At 43.6% G+C, this 20,014-nt stretch overlaps 1 protein-coding gene across 2 annotated transcripts in view; it reads right to left on the reverse strand.

Annotated features, from left to right (window-relative positions):
- The window catches only part of ephb1 (EPH receptor B1), a 152,463-nt gene that overhangs the window by 93,601 nt on the left and 38,848 nt on the right, over window positions 1-20,014 (reverse strand). For both annotated transcript variants that reach the window (XM_076745811.1, XM_076745810.1), the window contains exon 2: window positions 12,163-12,227. In XM_076745811.1, the coding sequence (XP_076601926.1) occupies window positions 12,163-12,227 (65 nt within the window). The remainder of the gene's footprint in view (window positions 1-12,162; window positions 12,228-20,014) is intronic.

Consider the following 20,014-nt stretch of genomic DNA (forward strand, 5'->3'; position numbering starts at 1 on the left):
CCATCTATGTGTCCTGTCTTTCACAGAGCATGCCCTTGTCATCTGATCTAGGACATCCATGCTTTTCTTAGTGCTGTTTTAGCCCATCACTGACTCCGGTGTTGTTTTCAACTCATTGATGATGTCCACGCTTATGTGCATGGTGCTCAGAATGCACACATTCTTCCTTGGCTCTACCTGGTAGATGGTGAGCATTGCACCAGCAAAACCTTTGTGTTGAACAGCTCCGCTTGCTCTTTTGCAGAGGGGGACAACTTCATTTTCCCCAGGGTGCCGACAAGGCTGGTCCTCTTGACCCGTAAGGTCGTGGCCAGGTTGAGTGAAGTGAAGAAATTATCTCTGGTAATATTTTGTCCCTTCCCAGGGAATTGCTCCACCAGTTTCAGCACCACACTCTCTCCCATGAGCTTACCTCTGCTCTTCTTTCCCAGAGACAAAGCCCCATTCTACATGTATTTTGATTGGACCTCCGCAGCCAGCTAAAATCTGATGCAGAATTTATCAGGCTTATTCCTCATGTACTGAATAAATCTGTGCCGAGCCTCGGTGGGGACCAGCTGCTCATCTATTGTTATGTTGGCACTGGGCTTGTACAGGCTATGCTGTTCTGAACCGACTTGTATCAAGTGGCTGATACCAGGGCAGACTTGTCATCCTGCAGACCCACATGTCAGGTCTGCTTTTTTTGAAAACCATAGGAATATCATTATCTCCCTGAAGCCATTTCTGGCCATGGTTCCCTTGAAAGAATGGGAAACCCAATTTTTTCAACCAAAGGCTGTCCAACTATATGTTTTTTTGCACCCGGTGTTCCACGGATGTATAAAAGGGCTGTGAAGGCTTTCAGTTCAGCCACCGTCAGGTCCTATAAGCTGTCTCCACAGTGCCGATATGCCTCAGTCACAGTGCAGTCCCTGATGTGCACCAGCAAGCCATCATGAAGCAAGCCTGGTCTCATTCCCAGAGCGTCAAATATTTACTCTTTGGAACACCCCTCGGCATCTCATACAGACACAAAAGGTACCCTTTGGCGTCAGTATGAGATGCACCAGGCTTTCGAATGACTCCCTGTAAATCCATCCACTGCAATATTAGATCCTCTGAGCAAGGGGACATAGTGTAAACAACAAAAAAGTCCACACATAGAGGAAGGGGGAGTGAATGGATGGGTCAATCAAACAAATAACTTTTACCAAGGACACCAGGGTTCTCGTCTCTAAACCTCACAAAGTACTCTTGGTGCCTAAACCAAACCAAGTAGCTTTGCACATGAATGGTCAAAATGGCCGTCATGGCCGTTTCCGTGCTAGAGTACTATAGCATCCAGGATTAAGCTGGGGACAAGCAGAACCCCAATCAAAGAGCTGAGAGTGGCCTATCAGAACATGGATATGACAACTGTGGATAGTAATTGGAGAAATGGGCTGGACTAATGAATCATTTAGAGTAGGCATGGTGGGAATTTGCCACTGTACACATGCTGCAAGATTCCAGTCCATGGGCCGTACTTCCTTTGGAGACACTGTTTAGCCTTTTTGGTGCGTCGAGTATCTCCCTCTACCTCTGCAGGTCTCCTTTCCAACATCCATTTAAAGAGTTGCACAGCAGAAGATGACAAAGAACAACAACGACTCTGTGTTGTTTTTTCACATGAAAAAAAATGTGTCTCCAGTAAAGCTGTTGCTTTCTGTTGTGGGTAATTTACCTAATCTTCAGAGTTCTTCAGATGTTGTGGAAATGCAAACTAGAGTGCATACAAATTACCTTTCTTTCCTGGTTTCATTTTTCCTGGGACTATTTAGTGGACAAGGGCCAATGGTTGCCACAAAATGAAATTCAGGTATAAAGTATGAGCAATACGACTTCTGTCTTGATGTACTGTAACTCTACCCTCAATCATACAAACCAGACAAAACACTTTGCAGCAATAGGTCTGGTTGAGGTTCGGGACTAACTACACACACATAAAGGCAGGTCTTGACTACTTTTAACTCATTATTCAGCTTCAGTCAATTCACACGAGACTTGAATAAAGAAGCGTGTACTGGACTGATCTTTAACCTCCAATCTGCTGTCTGATTCTCAGTGGAGTCACACTCACAAAATGCTTTTCAGATCCATCAGCAGTTAATACAGCTACATGCTCAGACATACTGAACACAGATGGATGATGAGAAGCTCACAGCATTTCCACATTTAAAGCTCCTCAGCCTGGAAAGGTCTACAAAATGCCATTGCAAATAGTAGATGAGTGTCTGGCAACTGTTTCTTGAACGGCCGTCAAAACTCCCATTATTCAGTCTGACGATGGGGTTTTACAGCAGGACCCAAGGCAGGAGATGTATTAAATGGTAGAAAGCAATGTCCAAATGGAACCGCTCCACCGCTACGGTCTTCCTCTCAACTTTGTCCCAAAGTACGCTCTGCTGATGCAGTTTGCAACTAAATTTTTTATTCCTTTTTCAGTTAAAGTCCTCAAGTTTGAGCTTACCCTTCAAAGGAACACAGTCAGTGGGAGAGGTTGCTTCATTTTTTTATGTTCCCCAAAGGATTGTGGGATGAGATTGTGTTTATATAGTGTTTCCGCCAACAGTATGGCTAGGGTGTTGTGTTTACATCTGTAACCCCCAAGAGGAACGGCTGGCACATTTGTGAGCACTCTCTACCCAAGACTTGTCTGTTCATCTATCATTGCAGGACTAAAACATGTGGGCGGAGGCAAGCAGGAGATTGGTTTTCATACTACAGGCTTAGGATGGACATTTCAATAATGAGTCTATTTGTTATTCATGACAACACAACATTGCACTGAGGCAGGGAAAGTACACCTTCATAGAATCCATTTTTTTAATAATTAGACATGAATAAATCAGCATTTAAAAAGCTGGCTTTTGATAAAAAGAGAAAAGAAGAGAAAAAGGAAGGGCACACATACAGGTGAAATTCACATTGACAGATTTGTAAAGGCCAAGGTCTCAGAAGGACAGTGGATTATAGGTGGACATGAAAAGCGGAGATAGGGATTGAACTCTTTATGCCCCTGCTGAAAGATGCTCTTCTCAGTTTGCAAAGCTCACCGCCAACGGTAATCACAAGCCAGATAGCTTTTTCTTTCCAACGGCTGTTTCGAATCCCTCTGACTTAATGAGGATATTTGCATTTCAACCTTTAGGTCTGTTCCTTGAAGTCCACAGAATGGACATGTCATATAAAGCAACAGTTGGCTCGCTCTTAACAACAACTGCAGCTACATTTACTCACATCCCCTCACAGGCCTTGAGACACATGCTCACACTCTCTTGTAAATTCACATATTATGAAAGCTACGCCTCATCTCCCACCTCTCTCTCTCTCACACACACACACACAAACCAGACTGCAGCCTCTAAAATATGCAGTGGCATGATTGCTATTATCATTTCTGATCAGCTGTGTTATTGAATGAGGGCTGCTGTCAGGCCAGTTGCATGGGAATGATTATTTTGCGGGGCATCTGTGGCCTAGTTCCGCCTGGCTGAATGTGATGGATGGGGAGGAAATGGTGATGTCTGAAACACTCCCAAGTCCTGCCAGATCCCAGCCACTCTATAATTACAGTCACACAGTTTGACTGAGCCCAAACAGAACTCCGTCCGCATGAGACTCATTGAAGATCTGCTCCCTGACCACGCCCATGCCCCCAATCAATACGTTTACTGAACCGATGTGTTAAGCGAGTGAGTTCCCATTGATGTTGCGTAGAAACAAAAGCTATCCAAGACTCTGTTTTTGTTTTGATTGTTCTGGTGTCTTTAATGCCACGTGAGAAATGTGCTCAGTCGACATATTATTTGCAATTTGGTGTCATTATGCGCTCCCAAATGTCTTTTATAGGCTTTTTATCTTAGACCCTGATGCAGATAGTGCAGCATCACATTGTGCAATTTCAGTGAACAACCACCCAGGCACCCCGGACTCCAACTCCTCCATCCAAATTTTATAATATCGTTACTAAACACTCGCATTTTCAGTTAGTAGCTAGTTGCTTTGAAGCAGGAGCTGATCTGCTGGCCTTAAGATGTTTTTAGATCGAGCTGCTAGTCAACACAACCCTCCTAGATACTGTAGGAGTTACTAAAAGCAGCTTCCACTGTTTACACTGAAGACAGCAGGCTTAAAATGAACACAAACGCTGTTTTTTTTTGTGTGTGTGTGTTTTTGTTTTTTTTTCACCTAAGAATAATGTCATTTACATTTTAACTGCAGGCAATTTAGCCTCTTCCTACAGAAGATTTAAATAATTGAATTATTAAGACACACATTATTCACAGAGATTGGTGGGTGGTGAAGCTTTTACAAGGCTGCTTGATATTGTAGGTGGAAAACATAAACAAGTGAATTATTGAATTATAAACTGCCTGATGTTAAAATAGAAAGAAAACTGTAATGGATAACTTCCGCTTAATACATTTGAATAATACTGAACCAGTGAAACGTGGCAATGAAAACGACTGCTTGTATTATGGCTAAAGGCCTCTTTTGTGATGATGATTATTGATCTGTAGTCCTAATGATTTTACAAACAGACTGTTTCTACTGAACATTTCACATATTATGTCATCGACACAGGCATTCTCAACTATATTAGTAGTTATAAATGCAAGTACTATCCAGTAGTATTATTCATTTTGATTCAGATGTTTACATAATTGCCTTTTAAAGAATGAGTAAGTCTAAAAATAAATCAGCGAGAGTGGAGAACTTAGGTATTTAAGTATGTAAAGGACAAAAAGTAATGTGTTGAAAGACACAACTATTTCCTGGAGACTTATCTCATGATGCACCTGGTAACACCCACTCAGGTACCTTTAGAGAAACCATACAGCTGACACTGCCTCAGCAAGGCTTTCAGTTACCAGTAGCAACATTACCCTGAATCACCCTATGTAAAAAGCTTACGCCGTGTGCTGTGTTGAAATCTGACAGCCTCTGCAACTTTATGGATCTATTGTGGAGGATGATAAGGAGGAAGTCTAAATGATTCCCCCTCACTGTGTGTGTCTCTGTGTGTGTGCGCGCGGGTGCATTAAAACTGCAGATGTGCCCTGATGCACCAGCAGGTATGTAAAGAGAAGAAAATGAAAATTCTAAAAGTGGGAGAACGAGAGCGAGAGACAGCTACAGGAGCAACAGACAGAATGTAAAGAGTCAGAGCTTAAATAATTCAGCCTGGACGAGAGGTATAAAATTATGACCAGAAATAGAATGTTATAACAAGGGATAAAGGGATTGAGAGAAATGCAAAAAAAAAAAAAGGGGCTGAAAGAGTGAAAGCTGTCACCCTGCAGGCTCCTCGGTCCCCTACGGTTCAAGGCGAGGCCATTTAAGGACAAATCACAAAGAGCGTGTCAGCAGGGGACAGGAGAATGGCAAGGTATCAAGGCTTTTGGGTGCAAAGGGGCCCCTGCCTGTCTACATGTATGTGTAGAAAAATCCCACAAAGCATGACACTTGACAGCCCTATCCTCCAGACACGAGGTGGGTGGGGGTGGGTAGGTGAAGACAGAGCAAAAAGAGAGTCTGAGCTCTGAGACAGACAAGCTGGAGTAAAGAAACTCCAGGAAAAAAAAAAGACACAAAGTCACTGTGAGTAAAAAATTGGAGGAGAAGAATGGGAGGATTTACAGCCATTTCTGCCAACTCTGTAGGACTGCTGATAGAGCAGGAACTACAGGTACTGGGCTGGACACACAATCCCTCCTGCACACATAAGTCAGACTCAGCCTCCAGCCACTCCTTCGCACTCCTCCGAATTCACACCAAATTAAGGATAGACTCATTTCTCCGTTTCTTTTTTTGCCCTAGTTCTCTCACTTTATTCTTTTATTTATTCTTTGACAAAAAAAAAATGTCCTTGGTTCCTAATACATCCAAGAGAATTCTTACATGTGAAATATAGAGGGGAAATCCACAGGAAGGAAATCAATAATTGAGGTAGCCGCATGTTATTTTCATTTCAAGGAGGAAAACAGAAAATTGAAGGGAGGAAAAAAAAGGTAAAAATGAAGAAATAGTTGGCAGAATTTCAAACCAGTCTGATGTAGCTTGTAACTATACTCTACTTGTGCTGCACACATACTGTAGTGCTCCGCTCGGTCTCTCCGTCTACATGCTCTGTAGATGCTGCTGTCTTGGCTGTGTCTCCCTTGCAAATGAGATTTGGAATGTAAATGAAATCTTAGCAATAAAAAAACACATGTTTAGAGTTAAAATATGATATGGGAGTGGTTTTACAGAAGGCAGACTCACAGAATTATACACACAGGCACAGCAGACACACAGGCAGAGAGCCACACACGCACAAACACACAGCCAGAAAGCCATGGATGCATTGTTATCTAAGTGATTCGTTGTCTTACTATTCTGGTCTTCATGCTGAGCAGAGATGTCTATGTCTGAGCTCAGAGCAAAATTCAGCTGTCTGACTACACACCTAAATCACACTCAATAGCCATGGAGGCAAAATGAAACAGGTTTCCCACTGATATGACAATGTCAGCTGTGTGTGTATGTATTTGCGAGAACGTGCACATACATTCAATTTCTTTTTTAACCGCATCGCAATCCTGAAGGGTTTATAAGGACTTATATGTGTGAACGTGTGCATGTGCTCATGTCTGTGTGAATTATTATACATGTGTGCCGTTTCCATCTGTGTATGAGCGTGTGTGTGCGTGTATGCCCATGCATGCATGTAATGAAGGCCGTCTTCTCACCTGGCCGCTGAAGCGCAGCCAGCATGACTCACTGTCGTTTTTCTCCTCTCCTTCTATTTCAGCTCGGGCTCTGCAGGTTCAGAGTTCAACTCAAGCCATCTCTCATCCCTCCCTCTCTCTCCATCTTTCCTTCAAACTCATCCTCCGTCTTTTTTTCCTCGCCATCTCTCTCCGACTCTTTTCATCTACACTCAATCAACCCCCTTCTCCTTCCTCTCTACCTTTCGCTCTTTTTCACTTTCATTTCACTTTACTTTTTCCTCCTGTGTTCCCTTATGCCCGTTGAGCCACTGCCGGTCTGTCTGTCAGGGTATGAATAATTGAGGTGTATTGAGTCTGGTCAGCAGATGGTGAGATGGCTGTTATGGATCTATCTGTGCTCTTTAGGAATTGCTGAGTGTACACTGACACCTGTCCGGTTAAGGCCCACAGGAGCTTTGCTGAAGCGCAGGGCGCAGCGGGGGAGCTGGGCCGGGCACACCCAAAGACGGCTCTCCTCTGACAGCACCTGCACTTTTGCTCACTCGCATATGCAGGTGCACACTCAGGCACTTGAAAATATGCCTGAGCACACACAAGCTCACATGTGGAAATACAAGGAAGTGTAAATACAAACAAACATGTCAGGGTGAGGTCTAGTCTGTCTCCATCCCCTCGTATGCACCTGCTACAACCAAAGGACAGAGGGATTTTCTGCAAAATCTCCTCGTCTTTCTGCTTCCGTCTCAGTCCCCACATCTTTTCCTGTCCTCCAATATATGTCCTCCACGCCCGTCTCTCTACTCACTTAGCCCACTCTTCATCCCTCTCTTTCCCAAGCCCCTAACAACGACACCAACCTGAACTGTTTCTCTTCGCTTGACAGCACCTAAAGCCTCTGTCAGTGCAGGCACCCCTGCCCCACTGACCCCATAACCCCTCCCTCCAACACCCCTTCCTGCAGGCTCTCACCAGCCTAGGCTCCAGCCTTGTCTGTGATCTCCCAGAGTCACATGAGTTAACCCAAGCTCTACTCCACATGCACACCCACAGCTGAATGTTCCAGTCTGACAGGGCTGTTTTTTTTTTTTTGCCCCCTTCACACACAATTGATCTCTTACCCTCTATCACTCTGGTTTCTCCTAATCCCTCCCTCCCCACCCCCCCCTTCCTGACCCTGCAACCCCTTTCAACTCCTCCACCAGCACTACCACATTTCTCTTCCCAGCTCCTCACCACCTCGCACCACACGCCCCTAATCTCATCCTCCCCTCTCCAAATGAAAGCAATTTTTTTCTGGTCATCCTTTTATCTAAATTATTCAAGAATGATGAAAAATAAATTAAGATAAAGAAACTCTGGTTTGTTTTCTCTAAAGGTTTCAGTTTGACGTGTGTGTGTGTGTGTGTGTGTGTGTGTGTCCACCAAACACCCTTTTCTGGTTGTCAGCATCTTTAAGTTTTAGCTTTCTATTTTGGCTAACTCAAACACTTTTTTTTGCTTTTTTTTTCAGGGAACTCACCCTGTTTTTGCCACATCCAAACACATCAAGATAAAACAGGGGTTTTAGGTTGCCATCCTTGTTTTTAATGGCAAAGATGGGAGAAAAGCAAAGACGTAAATAACCAGAAAAGTGGCTGTGTCTGGGGGCAAACTGAAGCAGATGTTTATCACTTGCGGCACAGACACAGACACATGTACATGCACACATGCACACAACCAAACCCATGATCCCTTCCATGTTTATGCCTGGCTGAGATAATAATGTATAGGAGCATATAAGCCGAACACTTAGTCTTCCTCATAAGACTGGGTGTTTATGGTTTATGTATTTCCCAGTGCCAGCATAGTGCTACAGGCTTTACATTATAAACCTCACAGTATCATTTCTTCTGGTGCTTGTTCTCAGCACCTTCTGCACCATCCTGCTTTTTAAAAACACCTCGCAGACACACAGCCTCACTCTTCCGCTGTTCTTCATTTCTTCTCTTTCTCTTTTCTTTCCATACCTCATAAAATTCCCACCTTATGTGTTAGCAACACAAGACCCCCTCTCCTCACCTTCTTTATCTCCTTCTCTGCACAGTGTCTGCGCTTACATTATGCACACAAGAAACCAGATTACTGTGAGAGAGACCAAGCAGGACATCAGATAAAACATTTATGTCCACAACAAAAGTGGGATAGATCTAAAACCTCAGTTTACACTGAGATTGAGATCCTTTAGATTATGTTTTAGAACGCAGGTTACTGCTGAAAGCTGAGAATAATCAGTAAAAATCGCACGTAAATGTGCATAAGTGGGGCCTGTGTGTGTGTGTGTGTGTGTGTGTGTGTGTGTGTGTGTGTGTGTGTGTGTGTATGGGTGTCATTGCCTTTCATGTCTGCTCTGTCACATCGCCACATGGCAAGGTCGGGGGTCAATTGCCTTTCTGGGACTCCATATTTTATTTGTCATAGAGTGAGTGTGTGCGTGACGGGAAGAAAGAAAGAAAGAAAGAAAGAAAGAAAGACAGAAAGAAAGAACTGACTCATAAGGATGGAGGTGAGACAGAAACGGATATGTGATATGAGTGGAAAGTCCACAGGGGGAAAGAAAAATCTCCAACTGAAATGAAAAATCTAGAGCAAGAATACACATTATGAAGGAACAGTGTAATCTTGCTTGCTGTCCACATCTGTTTTCCTTCTAAGCTCTCCTTCTCTCTGGCAGATGCTAACATACGAGTGTGCATTCGCATACTGCCGCTCCATTATACATTCACATGGACAGCCCTGATATGTCCTCGTGTTTACACCACTGGAACTAATGACACTGCTTCTGCAATCCTTCAAAATTAACCCTTCAGGTCGGCCAGAGGCAAACACACACCCAGACACACACATATACACTTCTGGTGAACTCCTGAAGGAGAAGTCACTAAAGGAAATTAATGAGTTGTATCAAATAGCACAGGGACACCACTACAAGTACAACCCCAAGTGCCTTTTCTCTTGTGTGTGTGTGTGTGTGCTAGAGAGGCAGCTATCAGGTTCACACATAGATGAAAACTAACCACTTAGCTGCTGGCTAGAAGCACATATATAGATTATTAAAACTAGTATGTGTTATATGTGTCAAAGTGCAATGTATTTTCTCCATCTTTACACTGACACCACTTTTCATACCCCCTGCAGGCCACAGTTATCAGATTTTTTGAGTTTACCTTCAGCTATGACTTGTAGCTGATGTACAATATGTTCATTATAACAGATGTGTTGCACTTAATGCATCCAATTATGTAGTAAATATTGGGTTTCCAAATCAACAGCATGGCACTTTTTTATTATCATTATTAATGATCTGAAATTGACCAGGTTTGACGTAATTAAATTTTTAGCTCTCACACAGCAGAATTCCATTTAAAACCGTCTGAATTTATTGTGTGTGTTCATGCTTGAATGCGTGTGTGTTAGAGTGTGCATTTCTACAAAGTCCTGCTGCATCTCTACCAGCAAGGTCAAGGCAGCTGCGTAGTAGGTAAGTTCTTCCAGTGAGCACTATGAGTGAATTCTCCCTACAGCAAGTCTCTCCCTGCCTGAACTTAGCTGTAGCTTAAAAAAACTATTCTCAACACAGACAAGAGGCTCTGTGTGCCTGGAGGCTTGCTGAACTGAACAAGCTGCAATGGAAATAACACTGTAGATGTCTCTACTCAGTAGGTCTTGCTGGATATTTCCTCTTCACAGATAAAAAGACGTGAGAATGTGACGCTAATCCTTGGAAAAATCACGTTTATTCCATTGCATTTTATGTAAGCGTGATGAAGTGTTGTCATGTGTTGACCCAGCTGATCCTTCAAAATGAAAAGAAAAAAAACTGTTTGTGTTTCACAGCCTTCAGGGTAGAACAGCACCGAGCGGAGACCAGCATGCCTGAAGACAAATTCAGAATCTCCAGATTTACCGCAAAGATTGAAGCTGTGCAGACGAGAGTCCACTTCTGAAAAGGGTTTTGGTTCTGAGAGTCAAACTGATAAGTGATAGGACACTAACATTTACGTAGCTGTAAGGTAACAATTAATGCATCTTCACCAACAATAAAACACACAGTTCACATTCGGAACAGAAACCTCTTCTGTTGTTTTAATAATGTTGTCTGATCTGCAACATAATCTTGCTCATTTTAAGAAAAATTTGGCAAAACGACGAATGTTTCCTTTGGTCTCTACTCAACCTCAATCATGTTGTATTTGCATACAGTCGAACAAAAAATCTACACCATGTAGCCATTACATCAAAGGACGCTCCTTCGCCGATGGGGGGAAACCACATTTGACACAAATGAGTGGCATAACATGAATTATTTTACTGAGTGGAAATATCAATAGAGCTTTTTAAGACTTACTGTTGAACAGACAGGCAATACTCGAAGACAGAAGGCCTCAGCTATTGCACTCTATTAAAATGACGGCGCACACACACACACACACACACACACACTCACGCACACACACTCACACACACACACTCACACTCACACAGCACACTAAGTTATTCCAGGTTCCAGGTTGTTTTAGTTAGTACTCCTTCGGGGAGACAAAAACAGTGGGCCGCCACACTCTCCAATGTTTAAACAGAGCCAAAGCTCTGTTCAAGAGCAATAAAGGCTCCCTTTACACACGTGTAAAATGCTTCATAAAGACCCAAAGACCCAGAAAATGCAGGAAACAGTCGTTGTCTGTCCTGGATAGCTCCTGCAAGATTCATGCTATCAGTGTTGGTCGATGGAGCTTTTCATTGAATTATTAAATTACAGCACAGGGAACAAGGCCTTAAAATTCTCTTTTGGTCCATTAGTGTAATAAGGCAATCATACCTCTGATACTGTGATTCTTTGGGAAAAAAAAGAGAGAAAAAAAACACTGTTCCCATTCTGATGACTTGGCGCTTTCTTCCATTTGCACTCCTTTCATGTGCATGAAACTACCTGAAAGTTGAAAATAGTTCCCCTAAAATCTGAAAAAGCCCTGAGCGTTTCCATCCTCTTAGCTCCTCCTCCCCTGTTTCATCCTAATACCTCCACTTCCCTGCATAAATGTATCATTACAGTATCATTATGTCTATGGTATCCCCCAGCTTCCATTTACAGGGACTTAGGTACTGTGTTCTGGGGCTTACGTGGACCCATTATGTCATTAAGTCATTATGAGCTGGGACAGAGAGAAAATAATACCCATAATAGGAGCTACATTGGGCACTACTTAAGTCCATACTCCCATCCTGCCTGCCTTCCTGCCTGCCTATTTGTCTGTCTGGCCTGTCTCTACGTCCACTGTGCTTCATGTTAGGTATCCTATGAAACTATCTTCCTACGAACCCAAAGAGTTTGAACACAAAACTTCTGAAACTGTCAGCGTGTGTATGTGTTTGGAAAGGAGCGACTCACCCCAGAATTAGGATATGCTGTCCAGCCCAGTTCAGCTGTGGCCACCCGAGTGTCCATCACGGTCTCTGCAGCAAAGAAAGAAAACGAGAGAGCGAGAGCGAGAGAGAGAGAGAGAGAGAGAGAGAGAGAGAGAGAGAGAGAGAGAGAGACAGTGGTTAGCCCCCCAAAAAAGCTATTTTGAGTATCATTCCACAGAGCTGAACTGCATTCAAGCCCCAGTGATCACTTGACACTATCATCGATGAACAGAAAGGAGATGAATCCTTCACAGCATTTCATCCATTTCTACTCGACTTCTGTTAAGACAAGAGACATGGAAACAAAGCCTTGGCACTTTGCTGGAAGGAATGTCTGAGAGCCTCTGTCATGCTGTTAAATGCTGAGCTTTGTATTGTGTTCTCTCTGTGTGAGCATGAAACTACATCCTGCCTTTGTCTGCGTGCGTGTGTGTGCATGTATTTGCACAACATGCAGGCATTTGTGTAAAAATGACTGGATGTTTTTGTATCAGTGTGTGTCTGTGCGCACACGAGAAGCTCTGTATGGGATTGCATGTGAGCGCTGAACTTTGTCACATTGTTTCCGCAAAGAAAGAAGCTTCACAAATGCAGAGGCGGCGCTCAGAGGCGAGGCCACTGCGGTTTGTTTACTCCTGATGGGGACATTCTCTGAAAACTAGCATCGCACGTGACATGAAAGAAACGACCAGGAACTTGATTTTAGCGACCCCTGTGGACAAAAGTGGTAGTGTTTCCTACATCTCCCGTCACCTGGCTACCGCATACACTTGCTTTGAAAGAGAGTGGAAGAAAAACATACTTTTGTGTAATGTGAAGACACTCTTTCGGTCTTGTGCTGTAAATCATTTTGTCCGATTTTGCGGGGAACCCAACCTGGTGGTAGACATTAAGAATAACAATATGGAAATACCCAGTCTGCTGATGGTCTCGTTTGCTTAAGTAGATCATACAGAGGCACGAGTATTAAATTGAGATTTCATAACCAGTTAAATACTCCTTGTAGTATATTTAATGAGAAGTGGAAAGACATGTACAATTGCAAAAAAAATCTCAACACTGGATAACGATGTGGTACACGGGTTGCGCTCTAAAATGAGACAATAAAAACTTAGAAGCTCAGAAAGGAAAATCTGGCACAGAGAGGATCATTATCTATCTCACTTTGGACTAATATTACACAAAGTGTCATATCTATGAAATATAAGAACACAAAATCACCCACTCATGCTCTCTTTCGCTTTTGCTTATCCTCAGTGACACAACCCAGACAAATAAGTCTGGCAGCTCACCCAGGAAGTTTGTCAGCCCTGTTTTGATTAATATCTGCCTTGTTGGCACACTGAAATCCAGAAACCTCACACAGGCCGAGGAAAGAAAAGGGAAGGACATCACGTACCACAGGTCTCTGCTGCGCCTACCTCTCACACAATCACACAGATTTATGGAGTGATGAACTGAGTGACACGGCCTTAGCAGTGTAATGATAGTTTCATAATTTCCCCTGTAACAGACAGTTTATTCTCTGGCCTAAACCTTCCACCTTATTGAGAGTGAATCAGGGCATATTTCACATTTTCTTGATGTCCCTTGCCACAACATGCCCTCAGTCGTGTTTGTTGTGGCCAAACAGATAAAAACTGGGAGACAGAAGAGTGAATGGTCCGTCTGGGCGATGATCTGTCGTAGATAAGCAGGATGTGTGGGAATTTTCAGAGGAAAGGCGGTCGCTGTGTCTTTGGCTTGGACATCATCCACTATCACAGTAAACGGTTGGCTAGCGACGCCCACACGTGTTGTTGATAAGGGAGAAATCTCACTCTGATTGAACGCAAAAGCAGAACCGGCAGACGCTGCCCTCGTTCAAGAGGAGGTTCCAGGTCCTCAGCACCCTCCCTTTACCGGGAAGCATACACCCGCAGCTGTTGCTTATTTGAAATCTCACTGAACTTGCAGTGATTTAGAAATCATTCCAAATGATGGAGCACTCGAAGCCTGTCATCTGCAGTTCAAGTGGTCTTGGTAAAAAAACAAGTACACTGAGGATGAGTGACAAGCCACCGGTTGGGAGGAAAGAGGCCTTTCATTCTCAATCTCCACTTACTGGGAGAAACTGTCCTCAGACATGAAACCAATTAGCCTAGGTAATTCAGCTGCACTCACACATATACACGTTAAGACACACAGACATGCTGCACACACACATGCTCATTCACCAGCCAACTCAGGGAGCAATTTTCTGTGTACACCTACAGTGACAGCCTTGTTCACACCCGGCTTCCATCAGAGTATTTCAATTTCCCTAAGATCAGTCTTGCCTTGTCTAGTTTCCACAGCCAGCCAGCCAGCTCCAGCCTGCCCGCCTGCCTGTACTGTACGACTTGCTGTCAGCTGGGGAGATAGGAGCATGAAACAGCCCTTAGCGCCAGCCAGCGTTGTGGGGACTGCCAACCCTTTCTCAGGGGAAATCACAGAAGCTTTAGTCAAATCACACAGGCACTTGGTAGGCCATTTTCCATTTCCTTTTATAAAGGAAAAGGGGGAAGGGGGGCACAAGATGGTGAAGGGAGGAGACAATAAAAGGTCAAAGGCCCAGGGGAGGGGTGGCTTAGCTGCGTCATGTGACCTAATGTCCTCCATTAGCAGAATATCAGAGTAGCAGATGAGTAAATGGTGTATGATAAACGGTTATTAGCGACGGGGTGGGGCTCACACAGCCGTCGTGCCGTAGCTTGCACACCTGTCCACTGGCACAGGGGATTTAGAAAATGTCCCTTGTGTACCGGTATGTGCACGAGTTTTAAATGAGCTGTTATGTGGACCATTCATCCATTTAATCGTAAGTGGATTTGAAGAGTTTCATTTCAAAATGAGCAACCCACATTAATTAGGGAAGCCAGCTCTTTCAAAATTACAAGAGGCACATTTTGGTTTATTGCTGAAATTATAAGTCATCCTATGACCTAAGCTTGCAAAACAATTAGGTTTCAGGAACTACTCGTGTTTTTTTTTTTTTTTTTTCTAATGAAAATGAACTAAATGGCCGCTAGTCCATTTCATATAAAAACATCTTTCAGATAAAGACAAATTAATATGTGTACATTTTGGGATCAAATAATTTCTCTGTTTAATGGATATTTCTCCTGAGCTGCGCTGACAGCAATTTACCTGGACAAAAAATGATGCTGTAACAGATGGGATACTGACTCATCTCTGCTCACAGTCTGTGGGTTCCAGTAGTTTAACACTGGGTCACTCCTCAGCTTAGACCATAAAACCCTCGTAAAAACAATTAGTCCTCCTTTTGCCTGGCTCTCTGTTTCTGATCGCAGTTCTATCTGACCACGTATTCCATTACTCTCTTTCATGTGGAAGACAAAGAAAGACAACACCTAGCTATCGTCCCTCATGTCTGGAGGGTAGCCCAGAGTGTTTTCTCCTGCATTCATATTCTGCTATGTCAGCTCCACCTGCAAGCTCCAATAAATTAAACACTGCCAGGTTCACTAGCAGTTCAGTCTGTGGGAAAATTATTAACATAGAGAGCTTAATGTTGACTATGTCACCGTGGCTCATAAATCTATTGGAAAACAATAGCTTGTAGGTGTCAGGGTAGCCGGTCTTAAATGGATTCAAAGAGCTGCAAGGCTTGGGGATGCATTGAGACTCCTTCATAGAATATTAGCGACTCTGAAACATACAACGGATGTGGGCTGGCTCATTGTGTAAGGCTCACTCAAGCTGCTACGCTGCCAGCGTGCTAGTCGAAAACCCAGAAGTCGCAAGCTGAGCCAAAACCATAGCCCAGCCGAGGGGCCTACAGCTTCCAATCCCAGAAAGCGCAGCTCCAAGTAGCAGATCAATACCAAATGGTGGGCTGTTTCCACAGATAGAAAGAGAGGGGGATAGAGAGAGGGAGGGAGAGAAATGAAGGAGTGAGGGAGACTGCATTAAACATTGATGGGGCCTTGTGTTACAGATCGATAAGGCAGCCCCCTTCACACAATTACACGTCAGCACGCAATTGCGTGATACATCACATGGATACGCATGATTACATATTGCGAGCACTCGGACCAGAGAACATCTATAGAAAGACAAAGAAGAAAGAATATCAGGGATGGATTGTCCACTCCCTCCACCCTCTTTGAGCCCTCATGTATGAGCTTAATTCTACAGTTTGCAAGTCAGAATGGCAACACGCCTGTGTAATTCCCCCCTTTGTGGCCACGTCTGTATGATTGTATGGCTGCTGGTCGATACAACATGTGCTGAAGCGCCTCTCTGAAGCTCCCTGGCTCCTTAGTCAATATGGCAGACAATTCTCTGTGGATTTCCCGTCCCATCCCATAACACATCTTTTCCATTCATCTATCCTTTAACCCCCCCCCCCCCACTATGTCCGCCTGTTCAAGGATGCTTGTACACTTTGTAATTCAATGAGACAATCATGTCCAGATGCTGGATGCTGGGCCGAGAGGGCCTTCTCTTTGTGATTGCACCAACAAACTGAAATAAGATCCGAGGGCCTTGAATGACATTATTTAAGAGGGTTTTATCTTTTCTCAGAAATGGAATCAAGATGGGAGGACAAAGAGAGAGGGAGATTGAAGGGAGAAGACAGACAGAGGGAAAGGCAGAGATGAAAAACCGAGAAGAGAAATCAGCAGGATTGAAATGAGCACTTAACAATGATGAAGCCCCATGGTAGCCTGCTGAGGCTGGCATCTTAATACGGGGCTGAAAACAAAGTGACAAACAAACAAGAGCAAAAGCTGCAGCGTCTTCCAAACTAATCAGCCGTCCACTCGGGGGATTTCTGAATAAAAAAAAGGAACATTTTGACAGGGTGAAGTATTTTCTGAACAAATCGTGTGGATGTTTGTCACACAGACAGACTGTTCACTCGGTGCTCCCTGGGAAATCACCTAAAAAAAGGATTGTTTTTCGGACTGGAAGGCATAAGACCAGGTCAAGTCCAACATGGTCAAGAGCACTGGGCTGATCTGAGAGCTGCGGCTGGGTTTACGGCGCAGCACTTATTCACGGTAAAAAGAAAATGAAAGAGGTGATATCTTTGATTGAGTCACCGTGTTCGACAGAGAAGACAATCCTTGCGAACACAGATGTGAGACTTTTCTAATCTGCGCCACACCAAAGCTGTGTCACTCATACTGAAGGGTTTTCACTTTAAATAGAAGATACAGAACAGAAATACATCAAAAGAAATATGTTACTTCCATGTCTCCCTGAAGACAGAAATGACAATGTGGCTGATTTGAAAATTGAACAGAAAATAATCTGCCATCCTCTGAGACATTGGCGCGGAGTGATGGGATACACAAGTCCCTCATCGCCGAGCCAAAGACAGAATTAAATGAACAGGCTCACAAATCACAGATCACACACACACTCACACTCTCTCTCTCTCGCTCTCTCTCTCGCACACACACAAATGTATTAACAGTGTTCTGGGCTCACAGTCACTCGCTCTGGCTGAGTGAAAATAAAATTTTCAGCATGAAAGAAGACGAGGTCAGTATCAGAGAGACGGGAGAGAAAGCCAAGAGAGATGAGAGGAGATACAGGGGAGGGGAGTTGCAGAAGCCAAATGAGATCAGCAGCAGATGTTAGGAAGAATGCCTTGCAAGATAGGAAAATTAATATACATGCAGTATCTGCAGAACCTGATGAAATTATCCGATCATCACAGCAAGGTGACATTCTCCTGGCCTTACACATCTGGCCTGCCACGTCGCATAAAACTTAAGATTCAACCTTGCGGCACTTGGTGAGCAGCTACACTCGCACTTTCCCCGCTATTGCCGGTTTGTAATAGAGCTGCTGTGGAAGGGAAACAGGAAAACACAACAGCCCCCCCTGAGGCGGGGTTGGCGAACACAGAAAGGTCCACAGTCAACGCACGCCCAGAGGCTGGTGACAACAGACTCAAGCACCTGATCACATCTTAGTGGTCAGCCACTCGTTACGTGACACAGAAGCAGCACATTTCTACATAACCTCAACTTCATATCTCCCCATCTCTCCTTCTTCCTCCTTTTCTTTTGCTCTCGTTCTCTCCTCTCTCCCCTTCCCTCCCCTGGTCAGGGGAGAGAGGTTAGGCACATCATTTGCATTCATTAACATTACATTAGCAGACAGAGTGATCTTTAGAAACCAGGCTGCCGGAGAGTGTCATCTTTAATTCATCATAACCCCACCAACCACCCACCTACTCCTCTCGCTCTCTCCTTACCTCCACCTTCTTCTCCTCCCTCTTTCCTCTCTCACTCATCCATCCCTCCTCCTCTCCCTCTCACCCCTCTCCCCTTAATCCCAGCGCATCCTTTCTCCTCCTCTTCTCTGCATGTTTCTTCACTCTTCATTTACCACTGTCTTTCATCTTCTTCGCTTTTCCCCTGTCTCTTTTTCGCCTTCTCACGTTCATTCTTTCCCCCATCTTTTTCTTTCTCTCGGTCTCCTGCTAATGACAGGCTACTGGGGGAGTTTGATTTTTCTTCCTGCATGAGCTCAATGCAAGATAGGAAGGAGAAGGAACACACCCAAAAAACACACGCACGCTTGTCTTCTGGCTGCACCACATACGCACATCCTATAAGCATCAGCCTGGGAGTCAACACTGAGCTGAGGATCTCCAGGCTTTTTACAGAGCTCTCCAATGTGACCCTTTGACCTGTGTTTTTTTTTTTTTAAATGAATTTTCCAATCAAAGGATTCATCCTCAACACATATACACACACAAAATCTCAACTGCAGAGATGTTTACTTCCTATCTCTTCATCTCAACTTGCATTTTTCTGGTTGTACTTGCAGTTACAGCAAACACAGAGTATTTGTATTTGTGTACATGCATTCATAACGTGAGGGCATGTTAATGCAAATGTCTGCTTGTGCAGCTTTGTGAGTCTATACCTGTGATCTGAGAGAATGATTGCACTTATTATGCTGATACATTAAAGAAGCATTGACTGGGTGTAGAGGTAAGGAAAGCATTGCACTGCTAGAATCAAATTAAGAATTAGTCCCATCCTATGGGTCAATTAAAACAAACAACCTCATTACTCATGGCGTAAGTGCAAAAGACTGCCAATGAATCCTCTTCCTCTTCTAATCAAAATAAGAAGGCAGCAAGGAGCAAACATGGGTACAAGCTAAACCTCATAAAGGAGAGGCTGAGTTTATGCTAAACACACAGATTTTGAAAATCTTTCATCATGTATGGATCGGTTTCGAGACAAACAGCGAGGATGTTATTGTTTCCATGAAAAGGTTAAATTATATCAACATAATCTGGTGACACACAGCGTTCAGTATTCTGACAAAGGATATGCCATTTCAAACGTCTTTTTCTCTCTGCTCCTGACGCACACAGCAGAAATATGATCACCCTTCATGTAGATTTTTGGAGTGAGTCTGGCAGTGATGACACCGCTTTGGGAATTCTGCAGTTACTTCAGTAGACCGTCATTTAATGGATTCTCACAGGGACCAATCAAAAAGCCAGCATTTCTGTTATTATCCCCCACTCCCACACGGTGAAGATAAAGCTTGCGTGTAAAGAAAATCTCCAACATGGCACATATGCGTGCATATACAGTGTACATCACAATCACTGATAAACAACCAATGGACAGATTTTTGCGAGCTCTTTGAGACATTTACAATTTTGCTAATTTTAGAATATAACAACATGAAATATCTTGCAGATCTGTTTTGCATATAATAAAATGTCTTTTTCAATGGAAAAATATTTAAAAATTAGCATTTCACATATGTGCATATATTACATTAATATGCAGGGTTAATGCTTACAT

The sequence above is a fragment of the Chaetodon auriga genome, chromosome 12 (assembly GCF_051107435.1).
Source record: "Chaetodon auriga isolate fChaAug3 chromosome 12, fChaAug3.hap1, whole genome shotgun sequence".
Taxonomy (NCBI): Eukaryota; Metazoa; Chordata; class Actinopteri; order Chaetodontiformes; family Chaetodontidae; genus Chaetodon; species Chaetodon auriga.